The sequence below is a fragment of the Lithobates pipiens genome, unplaced genomic scaffold (genome assembly GCF_037356315.1).
Source record: "Lithobates pipiens isolate NorthernLeopardFrog02 unplaced genomic scaffold, aLitPip1_a1.2 Scaffold_19, whole genome shotgun sequence".
In the NCBI taxonomy this organism is placed as follows: domain Eukaryota; kingdom Metazoa; phylum Chordata; class Amphibia; order Anura; family Ranidae; genus Lithobates; species Lithobates pipiens.
The window spans coordinates 482,589,138-482,609,112 of NW_027507764.1; the positions used below are offsets into that span (position 1 = coordinate 482,589,138).

A 19,975-nucleotide genomic window follows, 5' to 3' on the forward strand; every position below is an offset into this window, starting at 1 on the left:
CTTCTCAGGGCCCTATTTAATATTGATTGGACCCTGGGCAAAAATTTTCTTGGGGCCTCCCCCCCCATGCAGTTTTACTCCCCACCTGCTCTGAGACATACAATAAATAGCAGCTAGACTCAAAATCAGTTTTCTGATTCAGATCAGGCAGCTATTGCGATTGGTTGCCAGAGGTTACAGTGTATGATTACCGCTCACTGACTGGTTGCTAGAGGTTACAGCACACATTACTGCTCACTGATTAGTTACTAGGGGTTACAGCACATGATTTCTGCTTTTTGATTGGTTGCTAGAGATTGCTGTGGATATGACCTCAGGGGGACATGATAGACATAGAATTTAGGATTCTGGATACAGGACTGTTGACACAGGACAAAAGACTCTGGGCGCAGGACTCTAGACACAGGACTAAACACTCTGGATACAAGACATGGGACACAGGACTTGTAACTACATTAACATTTAAATTACACAGTCAGGCCAGCCATCAAGCCCAACCATATACATATAAATGCCGCCAGCCGCCGCTGTTTACATATGAATGCCGCCGCTATTTACATATGAATGCCGCCGCTATTTACATATAAATACAGGGTCTGCAGGTGAGTCATCTGTCCACAACAATAGGGCAGGGCTGGGCAGCATTAGTAGCAGCACTTCACACTGAGATATTGGGACACAGCACAGGACTAAAACCTCAAGGGACAAGGGTATTTAAACCAGGATAGTTGGCAAGTATGAGGCAGCTGTTTTTGGCCCTACAACAATGACAGGGCCCAGGGCAGCTGCCCCTTTTGCCCTGCCTTAAAAACGGCCCTGAAGCTTCTGCTCAGAAGGTGAAGGGCTTATCACTCTGCTGAAGGACGCTTGACTTTTTACCACTAACACAAAGAATAAATAAGGTACCACTAAATTGTATCTCCCCTACTCCCCGGTGCCCGACTTACCCCCAAAAGTACCGCCCCATACCTCTGATGTTACATGTTGGTAACTGCTACCCTATTACAGCAATTCTTGACTTTTTGGATTCAAGTTCACTTTAAAGCAGTAATAAAACCAAAATGAAACAATTATTATATTGGATCTTATTAATTCTTATATATGATGGCTGTATTCATTTTCTTTTTTAGGCTTTCTTTCTTCTTTTTTCATCTGGTGATCCAGCCAGTAAGTCTGTTTTGCAAAAGCACAAACTTTCCAAAATAATGTAGCAATTATATGGATGAGATAAATCATTCAGCACAGGCAGGGGTGCTTACAGTGATTTTTTTTTTTTTTATTGATGTATGTAAAACCTTTATCCAAAAGGAAATAACTGTTTGCTGTAACTGATTATAAAGCGCGAGCTTGAGTTTGGCCAAAGCAGTATTAAAGAGGGAAAAAAATAAAACACCTTGCAAGACAAAGGCATAATGAGCTAGTATGCATAGCATACTAGCCCATTATGAATTACTTACCTGAGATCAAGCCCCCGCAGCGGTCCTCGGTCATCTAGGCTTACCTGTAGGTCAAAGTGGTCTGTAAGGGTTTACAGCCACTTTAAACCCAAAAGCAAACATTTATTTTATCGCAGCTTACCAGTTTTTAGGTGTGATGCTGCATTCGTTTTCCTTTTCGTTTTTCTTTCCACTATTTTAATCTGGTGATCTGGCCAGTAAGTCTGTTGTTTTTCAAAAGAACAAGCTCTCTTGCAGATGTAGCAGTTAGGGGGATGGAACAAACCATTTACCTCTGAGAGGGGTGCTTATCATGATCAGCTTTTGTGAACTTTTTTTGTAAAACTTGTATCCGGGAAAGAGAAAAATTGTTGCCATAATTGCTTCTGTATCTGCAACGTGAGCTGGAATTTGACTTCAATTTGTTAGTGTATGTAAATCTGCTAGTCCATCTAACACTACTCACCCCCCAGACTGACAAGGCTGCTGTCCAAATTCACCTCCTGTACTCATTCCTCCAGAGTGGGGGCAGCCTAATACAGGATGTGTGTTACTGACCAGATCACCAGGTGAAAACTGAAAGGAACTGAAAGGCCACCATGTCTAAGGGTCGGTTCACACTATTGCGATGGCAGACATCACATGTAATTCACTGCTGTTCACATTACATGCAATGTCTGTGCGGTGCGATGTCAGCCATACAAATAGTATGGCTGATATTACACCGCATTCGGTGCAAACACGCACAGGACCCTTTTTTCTGAATCGCACGTGTGTTCACACATATGTGATCCGATTAATGTCCGAACTGTCAGTTCGCAGTGCGATATGCAAGCTGAAATGGGGGTGTCGTTAACATGTAATGACACTCCCCAGCAGTTCGCATATGGCAGTGTGAACTGCCGTGCTGGTCGGGTGCGATGCAGGAATCCGCAGTTGAGTCGCAGGGTTCTCGCATCACAATAGTGTAGTGTGAACCGGCCCTAATGATCAGTAAGCTGCAATATACAGTGGTGTGAAAAAGTGTTTGCCCCCTTCCTCATTTCCTGTTCCTTTGCATGTTTGTCACACTTAAGTGTTTCGGAACATCAAACCAATTTAAACAATAGTCAAGGACAACACAAGTAAACACAAAATGCAATTTGTAAATGAAGGTGTTTATTATTAAAGGTGAAAAAAAATCCAAACCATCATGGCCCTGTGTGAAAAGGTGATTGCCCCCCTTGTTAAAACATACTATAACTGTGGTTGTCCACACCTGAGTTCAATTTCTCTAGCCACACCCAGGCCTGATTATTGCCACACCTGTTCACAATCAAGGCATCACTTAAATAGGAGCTGCTTGACACAGTAAGGTCCACCAGAAGATCCTTAAAAGCTACACATCATGCCGAGACCCAAAGAAATTCAGGAACAATTGAGAAAGAAAGTAATTGAGATCTATCAGTCTGGAAAGGGTTATAAAGCCATTTCCAAAGCTTTGGGAATCCAGCGAACCACAGTGAGAGCCATTATCCACAAATGGCGAAGACATGGAACAGTGGTGAACCTTCCCAGGAGTGGCCGGCCGCCCAAAATTACCCCAAGAGCGCAGCGACGACTCATCCAAGAGGTCACAAAAGACCCCACAACAACGTCCAAGGAACTGCAGGCCTCACTTGCCTCAGTTAAGGTCAGCGTTCATGCCTCCACCATCAGGAAAAGACTGGGCAAAAATGGCCTGCATGGCAGAGTTCCAAGGAGAAAACCACTGCTGAGCAAAAAGAACATCAAAGCTCGTCTCAATTTCTCCACAACACATCTTGATGATCCCCAAGACTTTTGGGACAACATTCTGTGGACCGATGAGACAAAAGTGGAACTCTTTGGAAGGTGTGTGTCCAAGTATATCTGGCGTAGAAGGAACACTGCATTTCATAAAAAGAACATTATACCAACAGTAAAATATGGTGGTGGTAGTGTGATGGTCGGGGGCTGTTTTGCTGCTTCAGGACCTGGAAGACTTGCCGTGATAAAAGAAACTATGAATTCTGCTGTCTATCAAGAGATCCTGAAGGAGAATGTCCGACCATCTGTTCGTGTACTCAAGCTGAAACGAACTTGGGTTCTGCAGCAGGACAATGATCCTAAACACACCAGCAAGTCCACCACCGAATGGCTGAAGAAAAACAAAATGAAGACTTTGGAGTGGCCTAGCCAAAGTCCTGACCTGAATCCTATTGAGATGTTGTGGTATGACCTTAAAAAGGCAGTTCATGCTCGAAAACCCTCTAATGTAACTGAATTAGGACAATTCTGCAAAGATGAGTGGGCCAAAATTCCTCCAGGACGCTGTAAAAGCCTCATTGCACGTTATCGCAAACGCTTGGTTGCAGTTGTTGCTGCTAAGAGTGGCCCAACCAGTTATTAGGTTTAGGGGGCAATCACTTTTTCACACAGGGCCATGATGGTTTGGATTTTTTTCACCTTTAATAATAAACACCTTCATTTACAAATTGCATTTTGTGTTTACTTGTGTTGTCCTTGACTATTGTTTAAATTGGTTTGATGTTCCGAAACACTTAAGTGTGACAAACATGCAAAGGAACAGGAAATGAGGAAGGGGGCAAACACTTTTTCACACCACTGTATTACATTTTTTGTTTCCGGATTAATACAGCTTTAAGTCATAGCAGCAATTTAAACATTTAAGCCATGGATAGAAGAGTGCAGATTGAAATAAAGATTTGCTTGTAATATTAATTTATAGCAAGCCACTGTGACCAAACATTAACCAAACGTTTACCAAATCTGGGCTTTTCCTTTCTAAAGATGTCATGTTGACCAAATGTTAATCACCAGCGCCATCTCCTGGTTTCCTTTCTATATTACATCATAACTATTATAGCCTCACGTTTCTCTTAGTTTCCGCAGTGTGTGAGAGATAAGAAGCAAAATGGAAAGGAGGCACATCGACACAAAAGCATACTTTCCAAAGTTTTGAGACAGGACACATTAGTGACAAAATGCTCCACTGGGAGATCGGATAGGCAGAACTGCTTTTTGTGGTCCCTTGGATATAATCAAGCATTGAGCCCTTGCAGTGCAGGAGCCATTTACCCCATTGTAAAGAAGCCTTTTTCCTTTCCCCAGAGATGGGCTTTAATCTCTGTGCATGCAGTACATTTTGGAGGCCAGAGGAGACATCTGGGGTCTGAAAGACCCCAGATCTCTCCATAAAGAGGACCTGTCATGGCCCATGCTATCACAGGGGATGCTCAATTTTCAGCTTTCAGCTCTGTCTCACTTTGAATGACAATTGAGCGTGCATGCAACACTGTACCCATATGAATTTTTTTATCATTATTTTGAGATACAGCTTTCTTTTGATCCAATAATTTTGAAAAAAAAAAACCTTTCTTATGTTTTATTCTAAAGTTTTGCAAATAAGTAATTTTTCTTCTTCACTGATCTGCGCTGATGAGGCTACACTGATGAGCACTGATAGACTGCACTAAGGAAGCTGCACTGATGAGGCTGTACTGATATGGCTGTAGTGATGGGCACTGATAAGGCTGTAGTGATGGGCACTGATAAGGCTGAACTGATGGGCACTGATGAGGCTGTAGTGATGGGCACTGATGAGGCTGTACTGATAAGACTGTACTAATGAGGCTGCACTGATAAGGCTGTACTGATGGGCACTGATGAGGCTGTACTGATGGGCACTGATGAGGCTGTACTGGTGGGCACTGATGAGGCTGTATTGGTGGGCACTGATAGGCTGCACTAATGGGCACTGATGAAGCTGTACTGATGGGCACTGATAGACTGCACTAATGAGACTGTACTGATGGGGACTGATAGACAGCACTAACAGGCACTGATGAAGCTGTAGTGATGGCCACTGATAGACAGCACTAATGGGCACTGATGAGGCTGCACTGAGGAGGCTGTACGGATGGGCACTGAGGAGGCTGCATTGATGGTCACTGAGGAGGCTGCTCTACTGGGCACTGATAAGGCTGCACTGCTGGACACTGATTAGGCTGTACTCATGAGTACTGATAGACTGCACTGATGAGGCTGCACTGATGGGCACTGATGAAACTGTACTAATGGGCACTGGTGAGGCTGTATTTATGGGCACTGATGAGATTGTACTAAAGGGCACTGGTGAGGCTGTATTGATGGGCACTGGTGAGGCTATATTGATGGGCACTGATGAGGCTGCACTGGTGAGACAGCACTGATGGGCACTAAAGAGGCTGTATTGGTGGACAATCAGTGCAAATGTCCCATTTCACAGGATTGCTGGTTATTGACATTCCTTTACTGAGAGAGTGACAGCGCTGAGGAAAGAAGATGTGGATAACCAGCATTTGTTTACATGTGATGAGCTGTGATTGGACACAACTGATCACATGGTAAAGGGCCGCTGTGATTGGCCCTTTACCCTGGTCTGTGATCAGTTGTGTCTGAAAGACATAGAGTGTGCTCATACACACCCTAAGCCCCTGTACACACGGTTGGAGATTTCCACAACCAAATCCGTCGGATTTTGCCCTTTGGATCTTGTCTGAAACTGTTGCATACACACGGTCGGACAAAGTTGGCGAAAAATCCGATCTTTCAGAACGTGATGACGTAATTTTGTTACGATGGGACTACATTCAGGCTAGTAGCCAATAGCTTTGATGTAGGAATTTGATTTGAGCATGCGTGGCACTTGGTCCGATCAAAATGCTCTACACATGATCGGAGTATGTCCGATCGGCCCAGTTGGTCGGGAAATATTTCCAACATGGTGGAAAATTGGGTCCGCCGGATATTCGGACGGAATCAGTCCGATGCATACCACACACAGTCGGATTATCTGATAGGACACATTCCGACGGATTCTCCGACCCTGTGTACAAGGGCTTAGGGGGAGAGGGGTTCAGGGACAATGTCAATAAATGCCCTCCCAGAACTGAATGACCGCGTTGTAACCATTATTCCGGTATTCACGCGGTTGGCATGGGGTTAAAGGAGAATTATACAAAAAAGAAAATGACTGGTTAAACCCACAAGTGCTTTTTTTCTAACCACCATTATTCCTTTATATTGTTTTTTTAGAAGGTTACAAACGCAGCAATTTAGAAATCGGATGAAAGGTTTAGCACTGTGTAAACACTATTTGAAAGATAAAAAGTGCATTTTAACTATATAAATCAGACCAAAATGAGGGAAAAATGAGGGAAGAGGCTCAGTCCTTAGAAATCAGGGAGCCGTGCATTGCTGAGCACAGAGGGGAAGCTCACATTCTGTACTATTACAGAGCGGTGGGATTTCATCGCTCCTGTGAGAGAAGTGTAGAGCGGTTTTCCCAAAAACATATCAATCCGCTGCACTCCACTGACCACACCCACTGCTGTCTAACAGCTTCGGAACTACATTTCCCGGAATTCTCTACGGCAGCGTAGCGGGGAGGAGTCTGCAGTCTCCTCTCTGATTGGTCGCCTTGCCGACAGCGTGTGGGAAACATGGCGGCGGCCAGTGGAGTGGGGTTGGTGCTGAAATCGGTGAAGTCCATCGCAGTGCGCTTCTGTCCCTTCGAGCCTAATGTTAGGGCCACCAGGTGAGGAGAATGGCGTGTGTCCATTCAAGATACCGTGTGCACAGTGTGAGGTCCTCCTCGTTATAGGGACAGCACCTGATGTCCTATCAATGCCCTTTAGTTGCATCTACCACATCCATAGAATAAAGTGTGTGTGTAGGGGGAATTTATTGATGACACTTCCCTGTGTACAGACATGAGTGTGATTAGAGGAGGACTACACTGACTGCACCCAGTACAGGACAAGGTCAGAGTCCTCCCAAGTATCAGGGTCCTCCTCAGGGTCGGGGCCCTCCCAAGGGTCACGGTCCATCCAAGGGTCAGGGGTCCATCCCAAGGGTCAGGGGTCCATCCCAAGGGTCGGGGCCCTCCCAAGGGTCACGGTCCATCCAAGGGTCAGGGGTCCATCCCAAGGGTCAGGGGTCCATCCCAAGGGTCAGGGGTCCTCCCAAGGGTCAGGGTCCATCCCAAGGGTCAGGGTCCATCCCAAGGGTCAGGGGTCCATCCCAAGGGTCAGGGTCCTCCCAAGGATCAGGGTCCATCCCAAGGGTCAGGGTCCTCCCAAGGGTTAGGGTCCATCCCAAGGGTCAGGGGTCCATCCCAAGGGTCAGGGTCCTCCCAAGGGTCAGGGTCCATCCCAAGGGTCAGGGGTCCTCCCAAGGGTCAGGGTCCATCCCAAGGGTCAGGGTCCATCCCAAGGGTCAGGGTCCATCCCAAGGGTCAGGGTCCTCCCAAGGGTCAGGGGTCCATCCCAAGGGTCAGGGTGCTGCAGTGCAGGAATATGCAGAATCCTGATTTTTCTATCACAGCCGTGCACAACTACCAATCATTATGTATGCCACCCCCATGCTTCTGCGTTCCTGCATGCTGAAATTTATAGTACTGCAGCACCATGTGTTTTAGTGCGACTTTGAAAACTGTCCTAGCACCTTTTTTTTTTTTTGCCTGTACATAGGGCAGGCTATTGGAATCTAAAACACAACAGGCAGGAAAATGCAAAATAAAAAATAAAAGCTTGCTCACTTGTTTGGTGAATGAACTCCAAGTATCGGGTGTCGGTCCTGTCTGGCCTCTCCCTGGCCCTGATTGCATGATTATACCAATATATTCTAGGAATATTGGAGCCACTGGGGGAGATTTACTAAAACTGGAGCACACAGAATCTGTGCATGGTAGCCAGTCGGCTTCCAGGTTTTAGCCCTGGATCAAACCAGTGCAGCTTTAAAATCGCCCTAATTAAAGCTGCAGATCGGCACAATTTGGATCTCCGATTTCCTTGTGACTTCATTTAAAGGAAGTTGATGCAAGTCGCAGTGAAATTGACTAGTGCGCAATGAAAAGTAGTGCAGGGACCTTTTTTCAAAATTGCTGCGACTTGAGTTGCTGGCAATGGGGTGCGACTTTGAATTGTCAAATCTTATGGATGTGAACAAAGTTTTAGGCCTGGTTCACACCTATGCATTTTTTAGTGTTTTTTCAGTTTTGCAGAAACACACTACAGTCCATTTTACATGGTTTCCTATGGATGTAGTTCACATCTGTGCATTTTATGGAAAGGGCCAGGGACTTTTTTTCTGTATTTTTTTGTTCCATAGACTTCAACAGATCAAAAATGTGTATTGAAAAATGCACCTGGAATACACAAACTGAAACCTGCATAGGTGTGAGCCAGGCCTTATTGACCAAGCTGAAGTTAGAAATTGTTTACTTTTGAAAAAAAAAACGCATTATTTTTTTACTTTTTGTATAATAAAAGTCCCCAGAAAATATATAAAAAAAAAAAACATTTTTTTTTCCTCAGTTTAGGCTGATACATATTCTTCTTCATATTTTTGCTAAAAAAATCGCAATAAGCGGTTATTTGGTTTGTGCCAAAGTTATAGCGTTTACAAAATAGGGATAGTGTTATGGCATTTTTATTAATAATTTATTTTTTTGATTAGTAATAGCGGTGATCAGCGCTTTTTTTTTTTTTTTTTTTCTTTTTCTCCCGTGACATTATGGTGGACAGATCGGACACTTTTGGCACGATTTTAGGACCATTCACATTTATACAGTGATCAGTGCAATTTAAAATGCACAATTACTGTGTAAATGTTACTGGCAGTGAAGGGTTTAACCACTAGGTGGTTCTGCAGGGGTTAAGTGTGTCCTAGGGAGTGATTCTATCTAACTGTGGGGAGGGGCTGTGTGTGACACAACACTGATCACCGCTCCTGATTACAGGGAGCGGTGATCAGTGACAGTGTCATTAGGCAGAACGGGGAAATGCTTGTTTACATTAGCATTTCCCTGTTCTTCCTCTCTGTGAGACGATTGCGGGTATCCCTATGAACATCGAGTCCACGGGACCCACCCGGGGAATCGCGCTCACAAAGCTCCCAGCAGGCGCGTGTGCCTGCAACCCACTTCTTAATGGGAACGTACAGGTACGTGATTCTGCCTGTACGTGCCCTTCTGCCGCAGTATATCTGTGTGAGGTGGTTGGGAAGAGTTTAAAAATTGGCACCCCGGTTTAGAGCGTCAATCATGCTGCCAATCATTCTGAAAATTTGGTATTCGTTACAAAAGAAACAAACAAATGTTTCCATTTTGCACATGTCTAGTGACTTTGTGGGGCAGAAACAAAACGATCACATTGGTCAAAGCCAAGGTCATAACAAAGTCAGACCCATCCAAAGTCGCATCGAAGTCCTATCAAGTCGCACAGTAAAGTCGCAATGGAAATCACGTTTTAAGTCGCACAAGTGTGAATGGACTCTCTTAATGTTGAACTCTAGTTATAATAAACAGAATTATATTTATCTTTCAGTGACTTACGTTTACTGCCAGTGTAATATATTTTCTCTTATTTTATTTACAGGGAATTTTTAGAAGCTATTAACAGCAAGAAAATCCGTGGCACCAATAGTAATTGTGAAATAACTGTAGATGCGAGGCATGACAAGTCTGAGCCATTGGTAGATGTACACTTTGGTAAGTTGAATTCTACTCTGATGATATGAATATGTGCATAGCAGTGTACATAGAGTACTATTCTGAGAAAAAAAAAGTGGATTTTGCTCTGTTAATTCTCACTAAGACCACAGACACTTGGTTGTGTTAGGCTTCATGCACACGAGACGCAGATGCAAACGCTGCTGGACACATGTTGAAACCGGCGTTTAGAAACGCGCGGTTTGCCGCGATTTTTACCGCGATTTAGCGGCGTTTTACCGCGTTTGCGTCTAGAAGCGTTTAGTTAAGCTAACATCATAGACCCTCCCCAGCTCAAAAAAACTGTATTATTAACTATTTCAGCAATTTTGTGAGACCAGAGTGAGTAGCAGCAGCTGTGAGAGCTGCAGTGTATTTGTATTTAGCGTGTCACTTGCCACGGCACCTGCCACAAGTTGTGGATTGTCCACTTGCCACGTCACTTGCCACGTCATCTGCCACAAGTTGTGGATTGTCCAACTGCCACGTCACCTGCCACAAGTTGTGGATTGTCCACTTGCCACATCACCTGCCACGTCACTTGCCACGTCACCTGCCACAAGTTTTGGATTGTCCACTTGCCACGTCACTTGCCACAAGTTGGGGATTGTCCACTTGCCACATCACCTGCCACGTCACCTGCCACAAGTTGTGGATTGTCCACTTGCCACGTCACTTGCCACGTCACTTGCCACGTCACTTGCCACATCACCTGCCACGTCACTTGCCACGAGATGTGGATTGTCCACTTGCCACGTCACTTGCCACGTCACTTGCCACGTCACTTGCCACGTCACTTGCCACGTCACTTGCCACGTCACTTGCCACAAGTTTTGGATTGTCCACTTGCCATGTCAGCTGCCACGTCACTTGCCACAAGATGTGGATTGTCCACTTGTCACATCACCTGCCACATCACTTGCCACATCACCTGCCACGTCACCTGCCACAAGTTGTGGATTGTCCACTTGCCACGTCACTTGCCACATCACCTGCCACGTCACTTGCCACAAGATGTGGATTGTCCACTTTCCATGTCACCTGCCATGCCACCTGCCACAAGTTGTGGATTGTCCACTTGCCACATCACCAGCCACAAGTTGTGGATTGTCCACTTGCCACATCACCAGCCACATCACCTGCCACAAGTTGTGGATTGTCCACTTGCCACATCACCAGCCACATCACCTGCCACGTCACCTGCCACAAGATGTGGATTGTCCACTTGCAACGTCACCAGCCACATCACCTGCCACAAGTTGTGGATTGTCCACTTGCCACATCACTTTCCACGTCACCTGCCACGTCACCTGCCACAAGTTGTGGATTGTCCACTTGCCACGTCCCTTGCCACGTCACCTGCCACAAGTGGATTGTCCACTTGCCACATCACCTGCCACAAGTTGTGGATTGTCCACTTGCCACGTCACCTGACACAAGTTGTGGATTGTCCACTCGCCACGTCACTTGCCACATCCCCTGCCACAAGTGGATTGTCCACTTGCCACGTCACTTGCCACATCCCCTGCCACAAGTGGATTGTCCACTTGCCACGTCACCTGCCACAAGTTATGGATTGTCCACTTGCCACGTCACATGCCAGTCACCTGCCACAAGTTGTTGATTTTCCACTTGCCGCGTCACCTGCCAGGTCACTTGCCGCGTCACCTGCCACAAGTTGTGGATTGTCCACTTTCCACGTCACTTGCCACTTCACCTGCCATGTCACTTGCCACAAGTTGTGGATTGTCCACTTGCCACGTCACTTGCCACCTGCCATGTCACTTGCCACAAGTTGTGGATTGTCCACTTGCAATTGCAATTGTTTAAAATATTTTTCTAATGGTTTTTCATCATTTGCAATCATTTTTGAGATTTTTAATGTAAAAAAAAAGGTCACCTTTAACCAGTTGCCGACCGCCGCACGCCGATGTACGTCGGCAGAATGGCACGGGCAGGCATAAGGGCTTACATGTACGTCCCTTGCCTCCCGCGGGTTGGGGGCCCGATCGGGCCCCCGCCCGGTGCCTGCGGCGGTCGGTTTTCGTCCGGGAGCGATCCGGGACGAGGGGGCGGCCATTCATTCATGGCCACCCCCTCGCGATCGCTCCCGACGAATAGAAATCCCCCGTGACATCACTTCCTCTCCTGTAATGTAAACACAGGAGAGGAAGTGATGTATTCTCTCCTCCGTGTCGGTATTTTTCGTTCCGACACGGAGGAGAGCGGATCGGTGAGTTGCACCAACACTCTACACACACAGTAGAACATGCCAGGCACACTCACACCCCCCCTTTACCCCCCGATCACCCCCCCAATTACCCCTGCCCCCCAGTCACAGTGACACCAATGTCATATTTTTTTTTTTTTTTTGCATTGGTGTCATTTGTGACTGTAATAACTGTTAGGGCAGTTAGGGTTAGCCCCCTTTAGTTCTAATGTACCCCCCTAACCCCCCCAATAAAGGTTTAACCCCGTGATCACCCCCCGTCGCCAGTGTCACTAAGGCTGGGTTCACATTGCAGCGGTTTATGAGAACGAATGTGATTCGCACCGCACTGCAGTGCAAATCACATCCGATCTCTGTGCGATTCGAGTTCAGCCATTCGCCGCACCTGCCACACCCACCGCACCCGCCGCAAATTCGCACGGGACCCTTTTTTTGGCCCGCAGCAGAATCGGATCGCATGGGTGTTCACACCATGCGATCCGAGTTTGCAGATCGCACTGCGATATGCGAACTGATCTGGGGGTGTCAGTAACATTTCACTGACACTCCCAGCAGTTCGCATAGGGCAGTGTGAACTGCCGCCGGGAGGCATGCGATGCGGGAACCCGCCGCGGATTTGCGGCGTTTCCGCATCGCTCCAGTGTGAACCCAGCCTAATAAGCGATCATTTTTCTGATCGCCGTATTAGTGTCACAGGTGACGCTAGTTAGGCAGGTAGGTATTTAGGTTCGCCGCAGCTTTTTATAGCGCCAGGGACCCCCATATACTACCGCATAAAGCCCCCTGATTGCCCCCTAGTTAACCCTTTCACCAGTGATCACCATATAACTGTTACAGGTGACGCTGGTTGGTTAGTTATTTTTTTATAGTTTCAGGGCACCCGCCATTTATTACCTAGTCTCACTAGTGTACCCCTAAATTTAGGGGTGTCTACTTTCCAAAATGGGGTCATTTGGGGGGGGTTTGTGCCATCTTGGCATTTTATGGCCTTCAAAACTGTAACGCCCTTAGAAAGCCTGAAGGCGGTGCTTGGTGTTCGGGGCCCCGTACGCGGCTAGGCTCCCAAAAAGTCCCACATATGTGGTATCCCCGTACTCAGGAGAAGCAGCAGAATTTATTTTGGGGTGTCATTTCACATATGCCAATGGCATGCGTGAGCAATATATCATTTAGTGACAACTTTGTGAAAAAAAAAAAAAAAAAAAAAAAAGTTTGTAATTTTCCCGCAACTTGTGGCAAAATATAAAATATTCCATGGACTCAACATGCCTCTCAGCAAATAGCTTGGGGTGTCTACTTTCTAAAATGGGGTCATTTGTGGGGGTTTTGTGCCATCTTGGCATTTTATGGCCTTCAAAACTGTAATAGGTAGTGAGGAGTGAAATTACAAATGTATGCCCTTAGAAATCCTGAAGGCGGTGCTTGGCTTTCGGGGCCCCGTACGCGGCTAGGCTCCCAAAAAGTCCCACATATGTGGTATCCCCGTACTCAGGAGAAGCAGCAGAATTTATTTTGGGGTGTCATTTCACATATGCCCATGGCATGCGTGAGCAATATATCATTTAGTGACAACTTTGTGTAAAAAAAAAAAAAATATATTTTTTTTTTTGTCATTATTCAATCGCTTGAGGCAAAAAAATAAAATATTCAATGGGCTCAACATGCCTCTTATCAATTTCCTTAGGGGGTCTACTTTCCAAAATGGGGTCATTTGGGGGGGTTTTGTACTGCCCTGCCATTTTAGCACCTCAAGAAATGAGATAGGCAGTCGTAAACTAAAAGCTGCGTAAATTCCAGAAAACGTACCTTAGTTTGTAGATGTGACAACTTTTGCGCAAACCAATAAATATACAATTATTGACTTTTTTTTTACCAAAGACATGTGGCTGAATACATTTTGGCCTAAATGTATGACTAAAATTGAGTTTATTGGATTTTTCTAATAACAAAAAGTAGAAAATATCATTTTTTTTCAAAATTTGCGGTCTTTTTACGTTTATATCGCAAAAAATAAAAATCGCAGAGGCAATCAAATACCATCAAAAGAAAGCTCTATTTGTGGGAAGAAAAGGACGCAAATTTTGTTTGGGTACAACATTGCATGACCGCGCAATTACCAGTTAAAGCAGCGCAGTGCCAAAGTGTAAAAAGACCTCTGGTCATTTACCAGCAAAATGGTCCGGTCTGAAAGTGGTTAAAAACGCATATAAACGCAAACGCGGCTAAACGCGGTAGCGGCGTTTTGCCGCGTTTTGCGTCTGAAACGTGGAAATTTTTGCTTCTGAACGCATTTTTTTGCTTCTGGAAAAACGAGATTAAACGCAACTGCATAAAAACGGAAAAAAACGAGACTGTGTGCATGGACACATAGGATAACATTGAATGAGTTCAGGGGCAGTTGAAAAAACTGTCCAACTGCATCTGAACGCGCGTTTAACTGTGTCTCGTGTGCATGAGGCCTAAGTCCTTGTGTGTAGTCAGGGCTGTACACCCGCACGACTGTCAGATCTGGAGCAGTTAGTGTGTCCATGCAGAAAAAGGGGAAAACACTGCGCTATATCAAACTAACAAAAAAACAGCTGCCAACACTTCAAACAAAGTTAAACAATTTGAAACAAAAAATAGTGTAGCGCTTCTATTAAGTGAGTGTGTAATCACTTGAGGGAAATCCGAATGCGATCACAGAAAAACAGAAAAATCAGTGGTCACATGGGAAAGTCCGTAATCACATGGAAAGAGTCCATATACAATCACAAATAAATACAATCCTCCGTGATGTGACTGGTGCATAAAGAATGTGATAGAACTTCTTCAAAAAGGGATAGGAGTTTTACTGGTCAAGTGCAACCCGATATGTCAGCTTGTCTGCAGATATCAAAGAAGTAGGTGAAATACTCTTACCGAATATGATGGACTCACGCGGTCTTACGACGGTTGAGTCGGAAAAGCTTGGGGTCCTGACCTAGGACCGGGTGGTAAGTTGGGGAAGGTCCGTCCGGATGTTAAGAAGACTCCAAACAACTGCAGACCGTAGGGGGTGTCTCACAGGGGAATCTCCGGAGTAGTTCTTTGTCCAATTCAGAAGTAACTCGATTGGCAATTACAACCCCAAGCAGGGGGTGGGGGGTTTTGTAGAATTTAGACCAAAAAAGAAAGCTCCACATGGTGCGGGTCAGAAAATCTTAACCAACAGGTTTAATTAAATAAAAATTATGACTTGGTGATCACAAATGAACAAAATAAAAGCAATGTGGGGTGCCAAAAGCAAGCCCGACGCGTTTCGACATAGAGTGTCTTCAACAGGGGCATGATTTTTCTGTTTTTCTGTGATCGCATTCGAATTTCCCTCAAGTGATTACACACTCACTTAATAGAAGCGCTACACTATTTTTTGTTTTAAAGTGTGTCCATGCAGCCAATGCATCTCAACTGACACAAATGGGACTGCCTGCACACAACACATGTGGATCCCTATGTTAACAAGCACAGCCCTTGCATGGGTTTACACTGTAGTACTCCCATGTGAATGAGGCCTATAAATGTCTGACACAGATCAGCCCCTGCCTTATTTGGCACAGATCAGCTTCTCACCTTGTGACTTGTTAGAAAGTTACAATGCTGCAGTCCAAACACTGAGGGGAGAGAGGAGATTGAGGAAATGCTGCCTCTTGCCTGCAACAAACTGATGATATAATCTTAGACTGGATGTTGTCACCCGACTAGAGCTCAATGACTATGCACTAATAAGCAGTGCCCGCTTTTTTTTTTTTAATTCTGCTCTGTGCCATACTAGTGTAGTGGAGGATGAAGTGGACCTGTGACATCTCAGGATTTTCTTTGGGTGCTTTATTGGTGGGGGGTGAGCCCGGTTTTAAACTTTAAGACCTTTTCCCTTCCAAAGCCTCTTCCTTTTTTTTTATTTGAAATATTTTTTGTTGCTGTTTATTGGAGCCGGTTCACAAAGGAACCGCACAGGAACACGTGCAATTTTGCAACACACTCATTTTCATGCACTACAAAAAAAAAAAAGGCACCATATCAAATTTCATGTTACTGCCATGTGATTTGTTGCCCGCAGACACACTGCTTTTGCGATTTGTGTTTGTAATGCTGTTAACATTAAATTGGTATACAAAAGGCAGTGCAGTATATTTATGGGATTTGATTTATTTGACCCTTTAGTGTTCAGCTACTGTGTATTAGGTTTTAATTCCATCGATTGAATGTCTTCTTATAAACACATTACATTGGTACCCGCCTGCAAGGGGGTGCAGGAAACACTCCCAGAATTCCCCTTTCCCACATCACATTCTGGTGTGAACTGGCCCTTTCACATCTGTGTGGTTTTCCATGGCTGTGTTTGCTCAGGAACAGCAGCCATTTTAATTGAATGAGCTGCTGTACCACCTGAAAACGCAAAGAAAAGGTCCAAAAATGTGGCCGCAGGGAAACTGCATAGTGCGCTGCGTTTTCCATTGGGCGGGTGTGCCATTAGGATTAATAGTCTCCCCCCTACACATTTTCCTAAGCAGCAGCGTGTTTTTCTCTGCAGGTGCAGGAAGGCGCATCCACTTGGATGTAAAATTAGCATTAAAGGATAAATTTGACTTTTGAAAAAAAAAAAATACAAATAATACATTTTTTTAAAAAAAAATTTGCAGGTAAAAAAAAGTGCAATTTATTTCATTTTTATTTATTTTTTATAGGACCTGTAAAGCATTTCACCCATGACCAGCTGATTGTGGGTGCAATCTCAGGCTCTTGCAGACTGTCGGTACACTGTCTGCCTGTACCTCCAGTATGGGCAGGCAGCTACTGAAGTCTAGGAAGCTCAATGGACTAAAAGAGCACTCGCCAGCGCCCTCACTGTTTTATTGAGAGATGCAAGATGCCAGCTGCAATGGCTGATGTTACTTGTAGGCATTCATTAACGGGAAGCTGTAAATGAATGACATGGCCGCGCGTCATTTAAAATTGTGACAGTGGGTGCGGGGAGAAGATCACAGAGAGGGGGAGAGACTACAGCTGCTGGAACATGTCACATGTTCCACCTTTAAAAACAAGTGGAACGTTTTCCAAAAGATGAACTTATCCTTTAAAACAGATGTAAATGTATATTAGGAAGTTGCTGATGGTCAGAAGTTATCCTTATTGTACACAACAATTCTTTCCATTCCCCCTAAAGAGATGGGGTGGTGCCGGGTGGTGCGCAGCTTCTGCTTGCCAGCTGAGCCATACACAGGCTGGTGAGGGTCCTGGTGTCTTACCACCTGTTCTCAGAAGGACATCTCCACGACTGTGGTTAAAAAAAAAATCTATCATTGCAGCATACACTTCATTTTATAACATCAGCTTTGGGATAACAATACAAACAATAAGTAATTTTGACAGTCCAATATAACCTTTCTTGCAAAATCTCTTTTCACGTTGGGAGTTCTGAGTTTACAAACATCAGGATCATTCAAATTAAAGTGGTTGTAAACACTTACAAACCTACACAGTTTAGGAGATATTTGCCAAAAGACAGGCGCTGTTAACGGCGATATGCCGCGAGTGACTGCTCCTGTGCGTGTGAGTGACGTCATCGCAGCTCCGTCGAATGGCAGCGCCGGAGCAGCGAGACCCACCAAGATGATGGAGGCTCTGTACACAAGGGGACAGCGGTGACTTCGCTCGCTCCTGTGTCAGGTAAGTGACACATAATGGAATACATTTTTTAATGAATTTTAACAAATTCGTTAATTCCGAAATTTCCGAATTTCTCAATATCCGAATTTCCGAAATTACTAATTTTTGCTTTCCCGAATTTTCAAATTTCCGAATTACGGAAGTTTGAATATTCGAAATTTCAGAAATTTAAAAATTTGGAAATGTAAAAATCCAAGAATAAGAATGAAAACCTGAAAATTCAAAAGAATGAAAAATGTGAAAATTCGAAAAATCTGAAATAATAACGAATAATATAAAATTATAGGTATTGTAATTTCCTTTCAAATTTGGCTGTTAGTGAACGCAACGAGTACGAATTTATCTGAAGTCACGAATGATCCAAAATAACGAATGCCGCATCTAAGCAAATGGAACGGAACAATCTAATAACAATAATAATAATAAAACCGTTTTATTTGTTCCGTTCCATTTTTATTATTTATTATTATACAGGTTTTATATAGCGCCAATAGTTTGCTCAGCGCTTTACAACATGAGAGCAGACATTACTGTTGCGTACAAGAGGAATCAGAGGGCCCTGCTCGTTGGAGCTTACAATCTAAAAAGGAAGGGGCAATTGATACAAAAGGTAATAGCTGTGGGGTGATGAGCTGATGGAGGAAGTAAAACAGTATTAGTTAGAAGCAGGATAGGCTTCTTTGAAGAGAAGGGTTTTCAGGGATCGTCTAAAGATGGATAGATTAGGGGACAGTCGGACAGATTGGGGTAGGGAGTTCCAAAGGATGGGACAAGCTCTGGAGAAATCCTGGAGGCGAGCATGGGAGGAGGTGAAAAGAGAGCTAGAGAGCAGGAGGTCTTGGGATGACCGAAGAGGGCGGCTTGGTTGGTGTGTTGGGACTAGGTTAGTGATGTAACTAGGGGCAGCGTTATGGATGGCTTTGTAAATTATTGTTCCATTTGTTTAGATGTGGCATTCGTAACTTCAGATAAGTTCGTACTCCTTACGTTCACTAACCCAAATTTCCAAAAGGAAATTCCAATACCTACAATTTAATAGTTAGTTATTTCGAATTTTACTGACATTCTTCTTTTTTTTTTTTTTTTTTTTCAAATTTTTGAGTTTCCGAATTCCGAAAATTCCCGAATTTTTGAATTTGCGAAAAAAGCAAAAAACAAAACAAAAACAAATGAAACGTAAATGAACACTTTTTTTGTTGGGAACATGACAGGACTACCCATGGTGTACGAATGTATAGATGTGTGCACTGTTTGAGCAGTAGATGGCGCCCCGTGTGTGTGTATATAATACAAACACAATGAGAGTTACGCTTTGTTTAAAGTATAAATGCTGACAAGATTCCACCTCAAGCAGTTTTATATTGTGACTAGAAAGTTGCACTATAAGGATGAAGTTCTGTTCACTGCTGTTTATTTTTCCTTCCAGTTGATGGTGAAAGACTGCTGATTAAATCTGGCAATGTGACCGCCAAGGAAATGCTCCTGAAATTGGGAGAGCTCTGTTCTGCCAAAGACATGCAGACGAAGGTCTCTGCTAAGAAATAGATTGCCACCATTCTTCTGTCCAGACCTCAGGAACCAAGTGTGACTTTTTTTGTTTTACTGGGGGGACCATAGTTCTACTTCAGTAATTTCTTACATGTTTATATGGATTCTTAGTGTCCATTGTGCCCAATGAAAAGTACATCTTATGGTATTATTGACAGCTGCAGATTCTTGAAGATGGTGATGGAGAAGCTCTTGTGTCGGTGCCACAATGTGTACATTGAACTCATATGTCAATGACCTGTACAGGTGTAATAAATGATTTTGTAAATAATAATTAAAAGTTTATTATTTCACTCGTTTAACCCATCAGAAAAGTGCAATTAGGTTTTAGAACCTTTGACTGGGAAAATGTTGTGGCTGATTTACGAAAGAATTTGAGCAAGTTCACTTAGGGCCGGTTCACACTGCGGGCGATGCAAGGCAACACGACTTGCCTCATCGCAATCTGACAAGTCGCCCCCGTTCTGTACAATGGAACCGTTCTGAGAGGAGCGACTCGAGTCGCTCCGACTCAGAAAA

At 44.4% G+C, this 19,975-nt stretch overlaps 1 protein-coding gene across 1 annotated transcript; it reads left to right on the forward strand.

The window, feature by feature from the left end:
* Window positions 1–6,872: 6,872 nt before the first annotated feature.
* Window positions 6,873–19,736, forward strand: MRPL53 (mitochondrial ribosomal protein L53). The gene is made up of 3 exons (XM_077492931.1): window positions 6,873–7,035; window positions 9,878–9,990; window positions 19,335–19,736. Exons 1-3 carry the CDS (start codon window positions 6,941–6,943, stop codon window positions 19,451–19,453), a joined length of 327 nt encoding a protein of 108 aa, XP_077349057.1. The 5' UTR covers window positions 6,873–6,940; the 3' UTR covers window positions 19,454–19,736.
* The last annotated feature ends 239 nt before the right edge of the window (window positions 19,737–19,975 follow it).